Source organism: Rhinolophus sinicus, chromosome 16, assembly GCF_057876585.1.
Source record: "Rhinolophus sinicus isolate RSI-liver-muscle chromosome 16, RSI-T2T, whole genome shotgun sequence".
Lineage (NCBI taxonomy): Eukaryota > Metazoa > Chordata > Mammalia > Chiroptera > Rhinolophidae > Rhinolophus > Rhinolophus sinicus.
Genome location: NC_142516.1, coordinates 133,191,477 through 133,211,072, shown reverse-complemented (window position 1 = coordinate 133,211,072; position 19,596 = coordinate 133,191,477). Strand labels below are relative to the sequence as shown.

Below are 19,596 nucleotides of genomic sequence, written 5' to 3'. Positions count from 1 at the left end.
GCTGTCTCCAAGCGACACATCTCAGCTACAAGGAAAAGCATAGACTCAAAATGAAAGGGTGGAAATTGACACTCCAAGCAAATGGTACCCAGAGAAAATCAGGTGTAGCTATACTGATATCAGATGAAACAGACTTCAGGGTGAAAAAGGTAACAAGAGACAAAGATGGACATTTCATAATGGTAAAGGGGACAATACAACAAGAAGGCATAACAGTCATCAATATTTATGCCCCCAATCAGGGAGCACCGAAATATACCAAGCAACTACTAACAGAACTAAAGGGAGAAATTGACCGAAACACAATTATACTAGGGGACCTAAATACATCATTGACAGCAATGGATAGATCATCCAAACAGAAAATAAATAATGAAATAGCAGCCCTAAATGACACATTAGAAGAAATGGACATAATTGACATTTATAGAGCACTTCATCCTAAAACATCAGACTATACATTTTTTTTCTATTGTACATGGAACATTCTTAAGGATAGACCATATAGTGGGACATAAAACTAACCTCAGCAAATTTAAGAAGATTGAAATCATACCAAGCATAATCTCTGATCACAAGGCTTTGAAATTGGATATCAACTGTAAAAAGAAAGCACGAAAAAACACAAATACATGGAGATTAAACAACATACTTTTAAAGAATGACCGGGTCAAAGAAGAAATTAGAGAAGAGATCAAAACATACATAGAAACAAATGAGAATGAAAATACATCCTACCAAAAATTTTGGGATGCAGTGAAAGCAGTTTTAAGAGGGAAATTTATATCTTTACAGGCCTATCTCGAGAAACAAGAAAAATCGCAAATAAATAACCTCACGTTACACCTTAAAGAACTAGAAAAAGAGAGCAAATGAAACCCAAGTTCAGCAGAAGAAAGAAAATAATAAAAATCAGATCAGAACTAAATGAAATAGAGAACAAAAAGACAATAGCAAAAATTAATGTGACAAAGAGCTGGTTCGTTGAAAAGATTAACAAAATTGACAATCCCTTGGCTAGGCTTTAAGAGAAAAAGAGAGAAGACACTACTAAACAAAATCACAAATGAAAAAGGGAAAATTATCACGGATTTACAGAAATACAAAGGATCATTGAAGGACTATATGCCACCAAATTTAGTAACCTGGAAGAAATGGACAAGTTCTTAGAAACATATAGCCTTCCTAGGCTGAACCATGAAGAACTGAAAAATCTAAACAGACTGATCACCAGTAACAAAATTGAACCAGTCATCCAAAACTTTTCCAAAAGCAAAAGTCCGGGACCAGATGGCTTCACTAGTGAATTCTACCAAACATTCAAAGAGGATCTAACACCCGTCCTTCTCAAACTCTTCCAAACAATTGAAGAAGAGACAGTATTCCCTAACTCATTTTATGAGGCCAACATTACCCTGATACCAAAACCTGGTAAGGACAGCACAAAAAAAGAGAACTACAGACCAATATCTCTGATGAATACAGATGCAAAAATCCTAAACAGAATTCTAGCCAATCGAATGCAACAATGCATTAAAAAGATTATTCATCACGACCAAGTGGGTTTCATTCCAGGGGCACAAGGATGGTTCAACATATGCAAGTCCATCAATGTGATACATCACATAAACAAAATAAAGGTCAAAAATCATATGATTATATCAATTGATGTAGAAAAAGTATTGAACAAGGTATAACATCCATTTATGATTAAAACACTTAATAAAATAGACATAGAAGGAAAATATCTTAACATAATAAAGGCCATATATGACAAACCCTCAGCTAATCTCATAATTAACAGTGAAAAACTGAAGCCCTTTACTCTATGTTCAGGAACACGACAGGGCTGTCCCCTATCACCTCTGCTTTTCAACATAGTGTTGGAAGTCCTCACCAGAGCAATCAGGCAAGAGAAAGAAATAAAAGGCATCCAAATTTGGAATGAAGAAGTTAAATTGTCACTCTTTGCATCTGACATGATGCTATATATAGAAAACCCTAAAGACTCCACCAAAAAACTATTAGAAACAATCAACGAATACAGTAAAGTTGTCAGCTACAAAATCAACATACAAGATTCCATTGCATTCCTATATACTAACAATGAAATCTCAGAAAAAGAAATTTAAAAAAATTCATTTTGTAATTGCAGCAAAAAGAATAAAATACCTAGGAATAAACTTAACCAAGGATGTGAAAGACCTATATGCTGAAAACTATAAGACATTCTTAAAAGAAATTGAAGACACAAAGAAATGGAAAAACATTCCGTGCTCATGGATTGGAAGAATCAACATAGTTAAAATGGCCAGATTACCCAAAGCAATATACAGATTTAATGCAATCCCCATCAAAATCCCAATGGAATTTTTTAAAGAAACAGAACAAAAAAATCTTCAGTCCCCCAATAGGGGGCTAATATCCAAAATATACAAGGAATTCATACAACTCAACAACAAAAAAACAGACAACTCAATTGAAAAATGGGGACAGGACCTGAAGAGACATTTCTCCAAAGAGGACATACAGATGGCCAATAGACATATGAAAAAATGCTCAACATCACTAATCGTTAGAGAAATGCAAATAAAAACCACGAGATATCACCTCACCCCAGTCAGAATGGCTATCATCAACAAGACAAATAGTAACAAGTATTGGAGAGGCTGTGGAGAAAAAGGAACCCTCATACACTGTTGGTGGGAATGCAGACTGGTACAGCCGCTATGGAAGGCAGTGTGGAGGTTCCTCAAAAAATTAAGAATAGAATTACCATATGACCCAGCAATCCCTCTCCTGGGTATCTACCCAAAAAATCTGAAAACATTTATACATAAAGACACGTGTGGTCCAATGTTCATTGCAGCTTTTTTTACGGTGGCCAAGACATGGAAACAACGAAAATGTCCTTCGATAGATGAATGGATAAAGAAGTTGGGGTATATATACACAATGGAATACTATTCGGCGGGAAGAAAAGATGAAATAGGACCATTTGTGACAACATGGATGGACCTTGAGAGTATGATACTAAGCGAAATAAGTCAGACAGAAAAAGGAGAGAACCATATGATTACACTGATATGTGGTAAATGAACCAAAAACAACAAAAGACCAAGAGAAACAAATGAGAAACAAAAACTCACAAACACAAACAATAGTCTTGTGGTTACCAGAGGGTAAAGGGGAAGGGGGTGGTAGCTGAGGGTAAAGGGGATCAAATATATGGTGATGGAAGGAGAACTGACTCTGGGTGGTGAACACACAATGGGATTTATAGATGATGTAATACAGAATTGTACACATGAAATCTATATAACTTTACAAACAATTGTCACCCCAATGAACTTTAACTAAAAAAAAAACCAAAAATAAAAAAAAAACCCAAGGAAATGCAAATCAAACCACAGCAAGAACTTCTTCATGTTCACTAGGATGGCTGTAATTAAAAAAGACAGATAACAACATGCGTTAGTGAGAATGTGGCAAAATCAGAACTTTTATGCAGTGCTCGTAGGAATATAAAATGGTTGTAGTGGCTTAGAAAACAATTTGGCACTTCCTTAAAATGTTGAGCATAGCAATTTCACCCCTGATATATACCTAAGAAAACTGAAAACATATGTTCCCACAAAACCTTGTATACAGATGTTCATAGCACCATTATTCATAATAGACTAAATGTAGAAGTAACCCAAATGCCAATCAACTGAGAAAACAGTAAAATAAACAAGATATGGAACATTATTAGGGAATAAAAATTAACGAAGTGCTGATACTTGCTAAATGTAGCTGAATTTTGAAAACATTATGCTAAGGTAAGGAAGGCAGTTGCAAAGGGCCACAGACATATTCTATGATTTCATTTATATACAGTGTATGAAATAGGCAAATTATAGAGACAGAAAGTACAATAATGGTTGCCTCAGGCTAGAAGAGGGAATGGGGGAAGGAATGCATTTGTGTGTGTCTGTGTGTGTGTGTTGTTTGACATATATCCAATTTAGTATTAACAGCATACTGATAACCACTTTATTGTCATAACTTGATACCCTTGAATGGACTGTAATTTATATATGATCTATATTAAGAGTTTGGTTGGTTGTTTTTAAACTAAATGTGTGAATGTTTCTCAATTTTCTCTTCAGTTCTCTTGGTCATTTTTCTCTACATATGCCAGTCATACACTGTTTAATTTCTCTACCTTTACAATTATTTTAATATATCAAAGACAAGTAATCTTAGCTTTTATTGTCTTCTTTATATGTCTTGACTTGTCTCTCCACTCTTGCATCTGAGTCTAAGAACCAGATTTATATATTAATTCAGATGTTAATTTTAGTTTAATTGATTTCCTTGTAATATTGAGTTATTCTGTGGATGACCTAATGGATGTGAAGTGGTATTGTAAGGGTGAAACTCAAAATTAATGACTTAGTTAGATTTAGTTCAGTCAACTCATAGTCTGATTCACCTCACAGCTTGCTATTTAACTGTTTTCCCTTGTTTTTCCCCTTCACTGCTTAATTCAATGACTCTGCTTGATCCCCTTTCTTAAGACTATACATACCTTGTTGATCTAATTAATCAGCAGAGAACTAATCTGGAAAGAACAATTTCTCAATTCTCAGGTGCCCGGACACCAGGATCCATGGTTGCAACTCCCTTACAGGTTTTGCTCATGATGCATGAAACACTCCAGCCATGGCTGCTGAGTTCGAAATAACATTATGAAGCTGAGGAAGCCATGGGAGGCGATTTCTGAGACCAGGCCCTGGGAGGCAATTTCCTGAAACTTACATGAACGACTCTCATTTTTCTTTGTTCTTTCTCCCACCAGCCTACTTGATTATAAAACCATTTGATTATTCTCAGTTCGGGGAAGATGGTTTTTTCCTGGATATTAATTAGTCTGCCGTCTTCCCTATCTGCCAGAATCTAGAATAAAGAATGCTTTTCTCCTCACCAACTCTTGTCACTAGAGTTCTTGGGCCCCAGGCGAAAAGTGGCACTGGACCTGAGTCCGGTAACAGTACCTTGTTATGGTTTTGATTGGAGTTTAGCTAATAATTAATGATGAACATCTTTTTATGTGCTTGTTGGCCATTTGTATATCTTCTTTGTAGAAATGTCTATTCGAATCCTTTACCTATTTTTTAATTATTTATCTTATTGAGTTATAACAGTTCTTTATATTTTCTGGATTCAAGTTTATTGTCAAATTCATGTTTTGCAAATATTTACTCCCATTTTGTAGATTATCTCATCACTTTCTTGATGGCTTTTTTTGAAGCAGTTTTAATTTTAGTGAAGTTCAATTTATCTTTTATTTTGTACTTGTGATTTTGGTGTTATATCTAAGGAAGCATGGCCTAATCCAAGGTCCTGACTTATTCCTTTGTTTTCTTCAGGAATTTTATAGCTTTCACTATTAAATTTGAGTCACTAATCCATTTTGAGTTAGTTTTTTGTATGTGGTGTGAGAAATGGTTCCAACTTAAATCTTTAGCATGTGGATACCCAGTTGCCTCAGCATCACTGTTGAAAGATGATTATCCCCCCATTCAACCTACTTGGAACCTCTACTGAAAAATCACTTGATTGTAAAATGTGAATTATGTACATTATGTGCATGAATTAAATAGTGAATGTGAAAATGAATCAATTGTGGGTCCAAGGTTTTTTTGGTCTGAGGAAATTATGATGAAAAAAAGCAGGATATTAGTTGAGTGGTTTGACTTGAAAACACATTTATGCAAACACAGATTATTGACCAATAAGTCAATTATTTTTTAAGTTTCTTATATACTTATAGATATGTATTTCTAGAGTTACTAAAATTAGAAAACAAATTGCATACCATGTTTAAATCTAAGATATATTTTTGGATAGCAAACGAGTATTCACAACTTCTAGATATCTCATTGAAGTGGTTATGTCTGATCTTTTTTCTTTATTAAATTTATTGGGGTAACATTGGTTAAAAAAGTTATATAGGTTTCAAGTGTACAATTCTATGATACATCATCTATACACTGATTGCATTGTGTGTTTACCAACCGAAGTCAAATATTCTTCTGTCACCATATATTTGACCCCTTTCCCCTCTTCTAGCTCCCCTCTCTCCTAACTAAACTATTGCCTTTGTCCATGAGTTTTTGCTTGTTTGTCTTATTCGTTTGTTGCTTTCAGTTTTATATTGTACATATAAGTGAAATAAAAACCTAGTTTTTATTTTCAATTTTATATTGTAATCTTATTTTGTGCAGTATGTTTTAAACCATTTTAGAATTTTAAATGTATTCATTAATTATTTTAAATTAATATAAGTTCAATATAACTAAGCAAACTTTTTTTTTTCAGGTACACAGATGGCGCCTCCTGAGTGTTTTCAACACCTTAATTCTATGGCCGATCAATCTGGGAACTGTGGTTCAGATTCTTCAGGATACAAAAAGTGTAACCCTAAGTATGCTTTATAAAATCTGACAAACTCCATTTATTTCCTTAAATTAGAAAATATTACCAGATAAATTTATATGTAATTAAAATTTCACCTGGCCATGAAATATGACTATATTTAATACAATTATAAATACATGAAATACAAAATGTCTGTACTTCCTCCTCATATATCCAAATTTATCCTCATACCTTCCCACATAATATTTAATTTACATGTAGATGCATTAATTTTCTATTAGTTAGAAGGACTGATTATTTTTGTTTTGCATGCTGTCACTTTAATTTACAAAGGATGACTACTCTTAGAGTGATGGAATGAAAATATATGAATTTTTACTATCTAGGAAGTAAAGCACTATGTTTATGAACATGTACTGTACAGCTAGATGTCATGGTTTCAAATCCTAACTACACTGCCTACCTAATTGTATGATCTTGAACATATATTCCACTTTTCTGATATGTAAACTATTAATATCAATTCCACTAACATCATTGGTCTGGCACCAGTGTGAAATTTAGATACTTCATGAAAAGCTCTAGAATGAGACTGACATATAATATGCTCACCACAAAATACATCTTAGTGCATTTATAAGTTGCTTCCTCATATGCTCAAATTTAGAATACACAGAAGTTTGTTTCACAATTGCTAAAGCATACAAGGTGTGATCAAAAACTATAGTGAATGTTTAATTTTTTAAAAATTTATTACAGCAAAAGACACATTGTTATTAATTCCCCTCAGAGTACGCCCCCTTCACTTTGAACACACTCATGCCATCGTTCTTGCCACTTTCTGAAGCAGTTCTGGAAGTCCTCTTTAGTGAGTGTCATTAGTTGTGCTGTTGTGGCTGCCTCGATGTCCTGAATCGATTCAAAACGTTTACCTTTCATGGTCATTTTGACTTTGGGGAAGAGCCAGAAGTAACACAGTGCCAGTTCTGGTAAAGGTGGATAAGGACACACCATAATGTTTTTATTTGAAAGAAATTGCCATTCCAGAAGTAATGTGTGACACGGAGCCTTTCCATTGTGATCCCAAAATATGGTGAATGCTGCTGCCATGTGCCATCCAACGGAAAGGCAGGGATCTTCAATATGGGAAGCAGCACGTCAAACCTTAGTAACAGTGTGTGACAAGTTTCAACTTATTCGGTGCAGTCAGTCAGGTGTGAGATATAGTTGAGAGAAGGTGTGTTTTAAAGTGTGCCATAAATCATCCTCCATCATGACAATATTACACATTGCTTCTGGTACAGCAATTTCTGTCAAATAAAAAGGTTACAGTGTATCCTCATCCACTTTGTTTACTGGATCTGGCACCATGTGACTTCCCCCAAGTCAAAATGACCATGAAAGGTAAACATTTTGAATCGATTCAGGACATTGAGGCAGTCATGACAGTGCAACTAAAGACACACACTATAGAGGACTTCCAGAACTGCTTCAGAAAGTGGCAAAAATGATGGGATGAGTGTGTTCAAAGCAAGGGGGAGTATTTTGAGAGGAATTAATGGCAATGTATCTTTTACTACAATAATTTTTATTTTATTTAAACATTCACCTTTTGTTTGTATATTGATTAAGTCCAGCTATTATGACTATATTTTCCTTGAAATCACTGATAAATTTTATATTAGCTGCTATAAAGTACTTCTCTGCTAATTGCAGTATCTGGGTAATTTTAATAGTGGTATCTAGTGATTTATTTGCTCCTTGATTATGTCTCATTTTAATTTTTTGATATGCCTAGCATTTTTGACTTTGTATTGGATATCATGACTAATATAAAATGGAAGCTTTGTATGCATTTATGCTTTTCAGACTAACCATTGTCACCCCAATAAATTTTAATATTTTTAAGTTAAAGTTTATCGGGGTGACAGTTGTTAGTAAAGTTACATAGGTTTCAGGTGTACAATTCTGTAATACATCATCTATATGTCACATTGTGTGTTTTCCACCCAGAGTCAGTTCTCCTTTCATCACCATATATTTTATCCCGTTTACCCTCATCTACCACCCCCCTCCCCACTTACCCTCTGTTAACCACTGAACTATTGTCTGTGTCTATGAGTTTTTATTTCTTTACTTGCTTGTCTTATTCCTTTGTTGCTTTCAGTTTTATATCCCACATATCAGTGAAATCATATGGTTCTCGACTTTTTCTGTCTGACTTATTTCACTCAGCATAATAATCTCAAGATCTATCCATTGTTGCAAATGGCACTATTTCCTCTTTTCTTGTGACAGAATAGTATTCCATTGTGTATATATACCACAACTTCTTTATCCATTCATCTATCGAAGGACATTTTGGTTGTTTCCCCATCTTGGCCACCATAAATAAAGCTGCAATGAACAGTGGAGCACATGTGTCTTTATGGATAGATGTTTTCAGATTTTTGGGATAGATAACCAGCAGAGGGATTGCTGGGTCATATGGTAATTCTATTCTTAATTTTTTGAGGAATTTCCATACTGCCTTCCAGAGCGGCTGCACCAGTCTGCATTCCCACCAACTGTGTATGAGGGTTCCTTTTTCTCCACAGCCTCTCCAACACTTATTATTTGAATGTTGATGATAGCCATTGTAACTGGGGTGAGGTGATATCTTATTGTGGTTTTCATTTGCATTTCTCTGATGATTAGTGATGTTGAACATTTTTTCATATTTCTATTGGTCATTTGTATGTCTTCTTTGGAGAAATGTCTCTTCAGGTCCTCTGACCATTTTTTTAATTGGATTGTTTGGTGTTTTTTTGTTGTTAAGTTGTATGAATTCCTTATATATTTTGGGTATTAGTCCCTTATTGGAGGCCTTGTTTGCAAAAATCTTCCCCATTTGGTTGGTTGCCTCTTTATTTTGTCGATGGTTTCTTTTGCTGGTCAAAATTTTTTTGCTTAATATAGTACCACTCATTTATTTTACCTATTACTTCCCTTACCTTTGAGGTTAAATTCGTGAAATGCTCTTTGAACCCAAGGTCCATAAGTTGAGTACCTATGTTTTTCTTCTATGCATTTTTTTGTCTCAGGTCATATGTTTAGGTCTTGATCCATTTTGAGTTAATTTTGCTACACAGTGACAGATAGCAGTGCAGTTTCATTCTTTTGCATGTGACTTTCCTATTCTCCCAGCCCCATTTATTGAAGAGACTTTCTTTCCTCCATTGTTTGTTTTTGGCTTCTTTGTTGAAAATTATCTGTCCATATTTATGTAGCTTTATTTTTGGGTTTCAATTATATTCCATTGGTCAGTGTGTCTGTTTTTCTGCCAATACCATGTTATTTTGATTATTGTCACTTTGTAGTACAAGTTGAAGTCAGGGAATGTGATACCTCACAAAGACTAATACCAGTCTTGTTCTTATTTCTTAGGATCGCTTTGGCTATTTGGTGTCTTCTGTGATTTCATACAAATCTGATGATTTTTCGTTCTATTTTTTTAAAAATGCCCTTGGGATTTTGATGGGGATTGCATTAAATCTGTATATTGCTTTGGGTAATATGGCCATTTTAACTATGCTTATTCTTGCAATCCATGAACACGGAATGTCTTTCCATTTCTTTGTGTCTTCTTTAATTTCTTTTAAAAATGTCTTACAATTTCAGTGTATAAGTCCTTTATATCCTGTGTTAAGTTTATTCCTAGGTGTTTTATTATTTTTGTTGCAGTTGCAAAAGGAATTGCTTGTTTGTTTTTTCATTTCTTTTTCTGAAATTTCATTGTTAGTATATAGGGAAAGCTATGGATTTTTGTACATTGATTTCTGTAACCAGCAACTTTACTGTATTTGTTTACTGTTTCTAATACCTTTTTGGTGGCGTCTTTAGGGTTTTCTATATAAAGAATCATGCTATTTGCAAAAAGTGACAATTTAACTTTTTCATTCCCAATTCAGATGCCTTTTATTTCCTCCTCTTACATATCCTGTTATTTTCATGATTTTTTTTCCTGTGGTTTACAGCACTATCATTATAATGTATTTTAGTGATTTTACTTTAATAATATATATTGTATACAATATTCCTTGAGTGTGCATCTCAAACTCTTGTCAGTTTTAGACCCATAATTCTGAACATAGGTATTGTGTTTGAGAAACTAAAAAAGAAGTCCGATGAGACTGGTGATTAGATAAACTTTACTAATTTTTTAGGATAGAATAAACTAGGAATTTATTATGTCTAAGAATCAAAAAAGAGTGAAGGAATCATTACAAAAAAGTGATCAGACTAACTAGGAAATAGTTCATAATTATTAAAAATGATCAGTTATTATTAACAATGTAGGCAAGGCCCTCATATTTTTTTGGTTTGTCACAATTAACTGCAGCATGCATCTTTTTCCAAAACTTTAATGTTTTATTTATAACTTCTTGCTTTAGAAATGATATCCTAATATTTATCTGTATTTAAAACTAATGATTTTCATTTACTGGTAAATAATAGGGACCAGATGTGTGGAAAATTAATATGTAGATATGAAAGACAACAGATACTTCATATTCCTAATGCTACTATTATTTATTCTAACATAAATGGACATATCTGCATCTCATTGGAGTATTTACATGATCATAAAGACAGTGAAAAGATGTGGGTAAAAGATGGAACAATGTGTGGTGAAAATAAGGTATGTAGTCTTTCATTACCAAACGACTTCCTAATATTTTATACTCTTTTTTAAATGCATATTTAGTACTTTCCTTGTAATTTAAGTGCACATTCAATTTCAAAAATAAGAAAATAAATTTTTTAAAATAAAAAAATACTTAAGGAAAAACATAATATAATCTGCGTTCATTTATAGATGATATCACCATGAATATTTCACTGGCTTTTTTCATAGAAATTATATACATTCACTGAATTGAGAATCATATTGTTCCTTAACTGTATTTTATTAAATTAGATCATATTTCACAGAATATTTCTAATGTCATGAATTATTTTATGGTATAATTACTTTTAAATAGTTGTTAAAATAATGTAAAGAATATGTAAAGTGAAAGTTAATTAAAGGCATATGTCTGAGATGTAACTACTCTTTCCATTTTCATGAACCTTCTATCAACTCTTTATTTATATACACATATACACAAATATAGAATACTTATCTAGCTATACTAATTATATATATATCTTTATAAGAACATCCCATCTTATTGTCTGTTTTTGCTCTATTATCATTCTATAGCCTGTGTGGATATAAATATCAACATTTTCTGTCTTCCTAGATTTTTCCTCTATGAAATATGTTACTGATATAGATATACATAAATACACTACGAAGCTCAAGTTTAAACTATTCTGATATCAAAAATTTTTTTAATTATAACGTCTGGTCTAATAAGAAACATAATATATTAAATCACTTAACTTAGAACAGAGGGAAAGGCAAAACATAATTGACTTGGGAACAGAAGTTTATTTTTGTAAGTGAGGAGTAAAAATTTTATGTTTTGGATGTAACCAGGTATAAATGAAATCTAACAATTTTTCACATTTTAATTGTAAATCATTATGAATGTATACATATTTAAAATAATTATTTTACCTGATAATTATGGAAATATTTGTCATACATATTAAAGCCCTATCACAACCTAATTTATTATTATTCTTTTAAAAATTAGGAAGTAAAAAAGTAAACAAAAGAAAAATTGTCACCCCAAATTTTTACACAAAAATCCGTTTAATAAACTTTGTAATAACTTTGCTTTTATGAAATTCACTTTGCAAAATACTTCCCAACTTATTGCCAAAACACTCTTTAATTTTGAACTCTCCATTATTTCCAAATAGCCTACCACAGACTGTATGAGTTAGGAATTGCACAGGAAACAAGAACCACGAAGAATGACTTAAACAGTGTGTGGGTTATTCTTCCCCATCATGTAAAAAATTGTGGAGATGTCCATCCAGAGTAGTTATGGGGTTCCATCATGTATCAATTATCCAGACTCAGTCTAATTTTCAGCTATAGATTCTGTACAGTGATACTCTTCCTTATGCTTTCAAGATGGTTGATGGAACTCCAACCATCTCCACATTTCAAGAAGGATTATTGTAAAGAGCAAAGGGGGAAAGGGTGTATGGCATCTTTATTCACCACAGTTAGTTAACAGGATGAGGGATATCTGGCAGTCACTACTTTACCACAGTATTCATGACCAAGGTAATGCTTTATCAAACAGACATCTACTTCAGCAGCTTGAAAACATGCTACTATTCATCATTAAAAAACAATCCATTATGATGTTAGAGAAGTTTCTGTTTCACAGTAGAGAGATTAGAGAAGCTGGGTGGAGATCTTAGGAGGTGTTATCCAAGAGATGGCCGCAAAACTTTGGCTTCACATATATCTATTAGCAAAAGATGATCAAGCTAGCTGCATATTAGTGCTCGAAAACATTTTTTAATGTATTCTGCCAATTACAGTGACATTGTTTTCTTTAAATACTCATATATAAAATATTCATTTGGATTAAAATGAGCTCATTGTCGCAAGAAATTAAAATTTTTCTTTTATCAACAAAGAAATAGGAAGAGATATTGAATTCTGTACATATTGTTTCAATTCTCAAACATTAGTGACTAAGTAATCAAAATAGTTGTAAATATTACCACCTACTTGCACACAGTTAATCCTAGAAGAACATAACAAGGATTTGCCAAGATCTGTTATTTAAAGTTTTGATATTAAGTTCAAGTAGAAAAGATAAGCATAAACCCTGATTTTAAAATGTTTTGCGCAAGAAATAAATACAGATACTCATAAAAATATTTTAAGAAGATTAGGATAGGAAATATCAATGTATGATTCTAAGGAAGCAACTAAAGGAGTCATGGAGGAATATTATAGAAACAAGAAATCCCAGATAATTGTCATGATTCTCACTATCAAGCTTTCCCACTCTGACTGATCACAAGAAAGCACATGAGGAATATGACATCACCACTGAAAACAGACATGATCATTATGAACACTCCAACACACACTTTGGTGTTATTTTTTTCTTCCTTGACTATGAAAAGATCTCTAAAATGTGAGCAAGGTAATGTTAATTTACCTCCTTTTCCAAAATGGAAAAGAGGAACTGGTTTCAAGTTGCAAAAACATAAACCATTTGTGTACTTATAAAAAGAATATACACGATATACACGAATCAGTATATCACACTACTGATGGAGATAAAGCAGATTGTTGGAAGTGACCTGGCTGGGTCAGAAACACCACAGTAACTTTGCTAAACAGAACCCCCAGTCATAATCAATTTTAATCAAACGTATACCACATTGAAAACTTTGTTCCTTAAGGATTCCCCTTTATTTCTTGTTTTGAATTTTTTCTTATTATAATGAATGTATTTGCAAACTTTTCAAAATATTTCTGTCTGGATTGATTTCACCTTTTGTTCCACATTTAATCCCTTTATTATATTAAATAAATATTCTGATTTCCCCCCACCATTTCAACCAAGGAAAACAATTATATTTGTTCAAATTGTACATTCCTCATAAACTACAGAATTCAATATATGGTTTTTTAGGATGCCCTTAGCTGATGAGTATAACAATATATACAGTTGACCTTCAAATAACACAGGTTTGAACTTACACTTATACGTGGATTTTTTAAATAAATAAATGGCTCTCTATGTCCATGGGTTTCACATCCATGGATTCAACCAACAGTGGATTGTAAACAGTATTTTAAAAACTGCATATGCAGAGGGCTGAGAGTATGCATTGCTCTGTGCCGTTTTATATAAGGGACTTGAATATCTGTGGATTTTTGGAACCCACAGGGGTTCTGGAACCAATCCTCCAAGGATACCAAGGGCTGACTGTAGTTAAGTTTTGGGGGAGTCAAAAGTTATATACTAATTTTGACTGTACTGGGATCAGCCCCCCTAACCCTTGAGTTGTTCAAGTATTGATTTCATAACAAGAGTTAAGTGATTTCACCTCTTATCCTAGTCTATAAAACACAGAATATAAAACACTATCTTGTGGTATAATATGCATAACATAAAATTTACCACTTTTAATCATTTTGAAGTGTACAGTTCAGAGACACTGCACATTTACATCGTTCTGCAAACATCATCACCTCTTATCTCCAGAAATTTTCATCATCCGAAACAGAAACTCTGTACCCATCAAACTCTAACTCCCCAGTGACCCCTTCCCACAGCCCCTGGTAATCACTATTCTACTCTCTGTCTCTATAAATTTGAATATTCTAGGTACCTCATGCAAGTGTAATTATTCAGTATTTGTCCTTTTGAGTCCTTATTTCACCCGGCATAATGTTTTCAAAGTAATCCATGTTGTTGCATGTATCAAAGTTTCATTCCTTTTTAAGGCTAAATATTCTGTTTGGTGTTTATATCACATGTTGTTTATTCACTCATCTGTCAATGGACATTTGGTTTATTTGAACCTTTTGGCTATTGTAAAAAATGCTACTCTCATCACTGTACAAATTTCTGTTCAGGTGTCTGTTTTCAAATGTTTTGGTTATATACCTACAGGTGGAATTGCTGGATCATATAATAATTTGTTTGATTCTTGGGGAACTCCTTTACTGTTTTCTACTACTTTACATTCTGACCATCAGTGCACAAGGGTTACAATTTCTCCAAATCCTCACCAACATTTGTTCTTTTGCGTGTTTTCTGATAGCTATTCTAATCGGTCATATCCAATAATTAATTACCAAATCCAATGTCATGAAGTATCCCCCTATGTTTTTTTCAAGGAGTTTCATAGTTTTAGATCTTATCTTTAGGTCTAGGATTCATTTTGAGTTAATTTTTGTATATGATGTAAGTTAAAGGTCTAAGTCCATTAGTTTGCCTGTGAATATGTAGTATGAATTTCTATGGCCAACCTTATTGAAAATCATTTGATCATAGCTGAAAGATTTTATTTCTGGGCTCTTTATTCTTTTCCACTGGTCTGTATGTCTGTTTGTCAGTACCACAGTGTTTAGATTACTATAGCTTTTTTAGTAAGGTTGAAATTAATAAGTGGGTGTCCAGATTTTTCTTATTTTTTAAGATTGTTTTAACTATTTGCAGTCCCTTAAGATTGTATAGTAAGTTTTAGAATGACTTTTTCTATTTCTGCCAAAAATAAATTGGGATTTTATAAAGATTGTGTTGAATCTGTAGGTTGCTTTTAAGTTAAGTTGACACTTAACAATATTAAATCTTCAATGTATGAATATGGAATATCTTTCCAATTGTTCATGTTTTCTTTAACATCTTTCAGCAATGTTTTGTAATTTTCAGTGTACAAGTCTTTCACCTTGAACAAGTTTATTCCTCAGTATTTTATTCTTTTTGATGCTATTGTAAATGTAACTGTTTACTTAATTCCCTTCTCAAATGTGCACCATTATTGTATAGAAATGCAACTGATTATTATGTGTTGATTTTGTATCCTGCAACTGCTGTATTTGTTTACTAGTTCTAACATTGTGTGTGTCAGTGTGTGTGTGTGTGTGTGTGTGTGTGTGTAATATTTATAGTTTTCTACATATAAGATTACATCATCTGTGAACAGAGATCATTTTATTTCTTCCTTTACAATTTGGATATTATTTGTTTCTTTTTGTTGCTGTGGATAGAACTTCCAGTACTATGTTGAATACAAGTTGTGAAAATAGTTATCCTTGTTCTTGGTATTAGATGAAAAGCTTTTTTTATCCTTGAGTATAATGTTAGCTATTTGCTTTTTATAGATAGGCTTTATTACATTGAGATAGTTTCCTTCCAGTTTGTTGAATGTTTTTATCATTAATGGGTGTTAAATTTCGTCAAATTACTTTTCTGCATCAAATGTGGTGCTTGTGTTTTTGTCCCTTCATTCCATTCATGTAGTTTATTTCATTGTTTGCTTTTTGCATATTGAGCCATCTTTACATTACAGGAATAAATCCCACTTGGTCATATTGTATAAACTCTTCATTATGCCACTGAACTTGGTTTACTAGTATTTTGTTGAGGTATTTGCATCAATGTTCACAAGCAATATTTGTTTGTAGTTTTCTTTTCTCATAGTGTCTTTGGCTGGCTCTTGTATTGGGGTAACACTGGCATCATTGAATGCATCTGGAAGTGTTCCCTCTCATTCAAATTTTTTGGAAGAGTTTGAGAAAGATTGATTTAATTTTTCTCTAAATGTTTGGTAGAAATGACCAGTGAAGCCATACAGTCCAGGGGTTATCTTTGTTTCAAGGTTTTCATTACTGATTAAACTCCTTGTGAATTATAAGTCTATTCAGATTTTCTATTTCTTCATGATTCAGTGTTGGTAGATGGGGTATTCCTATAAATTTTTCCATTTCATTCAGCTTATACACATTGATGGCTTATAATTTTTCATAGTACTCTCTCATAATCCTCAATATTTCTGTAAAATTAGTACCAATGTCCCTACTTTCATTTCTAATTTAAATATTTGAGTCTTCTCTCTTTTCTTTGTCATTCCAGGTAAAGTTTTTTAATTTTGTTGGTTTTTCATTTTTCTACTCTCTATTTTAATTGTCGTCTGACCTCTATTATTTCCTTCTTCCTGTTAATTTTGGGTTTAGTATGTTCTTTATTTATTTACCTACGGTGCAAATTTAGGTTGTTGATTTAAGATCTTTTTTCCTTTTTAATATGAAGGTTTGCAGTTTAAAATTTATATCAGCAGTGTTTTGCATCATGTCATAAGTCTTTGGTGTTTTGTGTTTTCATTTGTAACAGTAGTTCATTTAAGATCTACTTTGATATTATTATGCTATTAGTGCCCTTTTTTTATATTATTTGTATGGATTATATTTTTCCATCTTTTCACTTTCAACCTTTTTGTGTCATTAGATACCAAGGTAGTCTTTTGCAGAGTCTCTTTCAGCATATAGTTGAAAAATGTTATCTAATCTGCAAATTCATGCCATTTGATTGGGGAACTTTAGCCATTAACATTAATTCATAGAAAAGGACTTGTTTTTGACATTTTATTTGTTCTTTGTATTTTTTATAGCTTTTTAAATACTTCATTTGATTCATTATCAGCTTCCTTTTTGTTTAGTTGATGTTTTGTAATGACACTTATCTATTTCTTTTTCCTCATTTCCTTTTGTGTATATTCTAGAGGTTTTTTTATGGTTACCATAGAATTACATATAACATACTAAATTTATAATAATCTATTTTGAATTGATACCAAATTAACCTCAAACACATAAAAAACCTCCACTCCTTTACAGTTTGTGCTCAACACTTATTTTTGATGTCAAAAATTACATGTTTACGTTGTATAGCCGTTAAATAGATTTAAAATTATTTATTTTCATGTATGTCTTTCAAACCTCATAGAAATTTTATTAAATGGAGTTATAAATTAAAATTACATTAATACATATTTTTTATGTTTCCATTTATTTAACTTTACCAGAGCTCTTTATTTGTGCATATGACTTTTAGTTACATTAGCAACCTTTTATTTATCATGAAGGATTCCTTTTAGTTTTTTTTGTGTTTTTTTTGTTTTTGTAAGCCAGGTCTCATGGTAATAAATTTCCTCAGCTTTTTTGTTTGTTCATCTTTCAATCTGGGAATGTCTTAATTTCTCCATCAATTTCAAAAGACAGTTTTGTTGGATATAGAATTCTCAGTTGGCAGGATATTTTTTTGTTTTTTGTTGTTGTTTTTTTTCAGGTATTCAAATATGTCAGCTCACTGCCTTTTAGCCTCAAAAGTTTTTGCTAACAAATCTGCTATCATCTTGTTGAGGATCCCTTGTACATGATGATTCATTTTTACTTGCCGCTTTCAAGATTCTCTCTTTTTCTTTGGCATTTCACAGTTTGATTATAATGTGTCTTAGTGTGAGTATCTTTGTGTTGTTAACAAAAGAAATTCCAAACCTTAAGCAGTTAAAAGAATTTATTTTGAGCCAGCAATTTGGGGCTAGTCCTAGAAAAAGATCTCAAAGGGTTGAGATAATGCAGTTTTGCAGTTTATTTTATGCATTTGAATAAAAGGAGAAGATTTTTTAAAAGTTACATGAAATCCATTGATGGCAGATTGAGGCAGGAGAAAGTAAAGCAGGGAAATCTTTAAGATTGGATAAAAACTAAAATGGAGAGATACATGTTTCTTTTACATGGATGGGTACAAGACAGTTAACATTTCACATTCATATTTTACAGAGATATGTTGTAAATGATAATAATGTGGAATGTTAGGGTTGTCTCACCCCAAATGGGTGTTTATCTTTGGAGGTCTAGAGAAAAGGTCATTCTGACATTTTAAGTATGTTATTCTAGATGCACAGAAACAAAAAACAAGGCTTGATCCAGGTAGAGATTAATCTTTCATATAGGCCTTTTCCCACCGTAACTTGCTCAGTTAGGAATTAAAAAAAAAAATAATTAAAACACCCTGTGTGGCTACTTTCAGTAATTGAGCTTCTCAGGCTTGCCAAGATAGCTCTCTTTTTTTGTTCACAGTGTTTATCCTACTTGCAATTCACTGATTTAGAATTTATAAATCAATCTTTCTTCAAATATGGGACATTTTCAGCCACCATTTCTTCAAATAGTCTCCCTGGTCCTTTCCTTCTCATGTCTTTCAGGGACTTCCATAATGTGTATATTGATCTACTTGATGGTGTTTCATAAATATCTTAGCCTTTTTTTTTAAATTTTTTCTTTGTTCTTTTATCTTTCTGCATTTCAGACTCAATTATTTAAACTGTCCTATATTCAAATTCACTAATTCTTTCTTTTGCTTACCTAAATCTGTTCTTGCACACATCTAGTGAATTTTTCAATTCAGTTACAGGCATAACACAAAGATATTGCAGGTTTGGTCCAGACCACCACAATAAAATGAATATTGTAATAAAGCTAGTCACACTGTTTGTTTGTTTCCCAGCATACTCAAAAGTTCTGTTTAGAGTATACTGTAATCTATTAAGTCTGAAATAGCATTATATGTTTTTTTAAATGTACATACCTTAATTAAAAATACTTTATTGCTAAAATATACTATCAATCATCTAAACCCTTAGCAAGTCATAAACTTTTTGTGGTAGAGGGTCTTGCCTTGATGTTGATGG

The 19,596-nt window shown here is 32.5% G+C and overlaps 1 protein-coding gene across 1 annotated transcript in view; it reads left to right on the top strand.

Moving 5' to 3' along the window:
* Window positions 1-19,596, top strand: part of ADAM2 (ADAM metallopeptidase domain 2) — a 100,994-nt gene that overhangs the window by 64,827 nt on the left and 16,571 nt on the right. Inside the window, exons 15-16 of the mRNA XM_019742046.3 lie at window positions 6,367-6,472; window positions 10,924-11,107. Coding sequence (XP_019597605.3) covers window positions 6,367-6,472; window positions 10,924-11,107 — 290 coding nt within the window. The remainder of the gene's footprint in view (window positions 1-6,366; window positions 6,473-10,923; window positions 11,108-19,596) is intronic.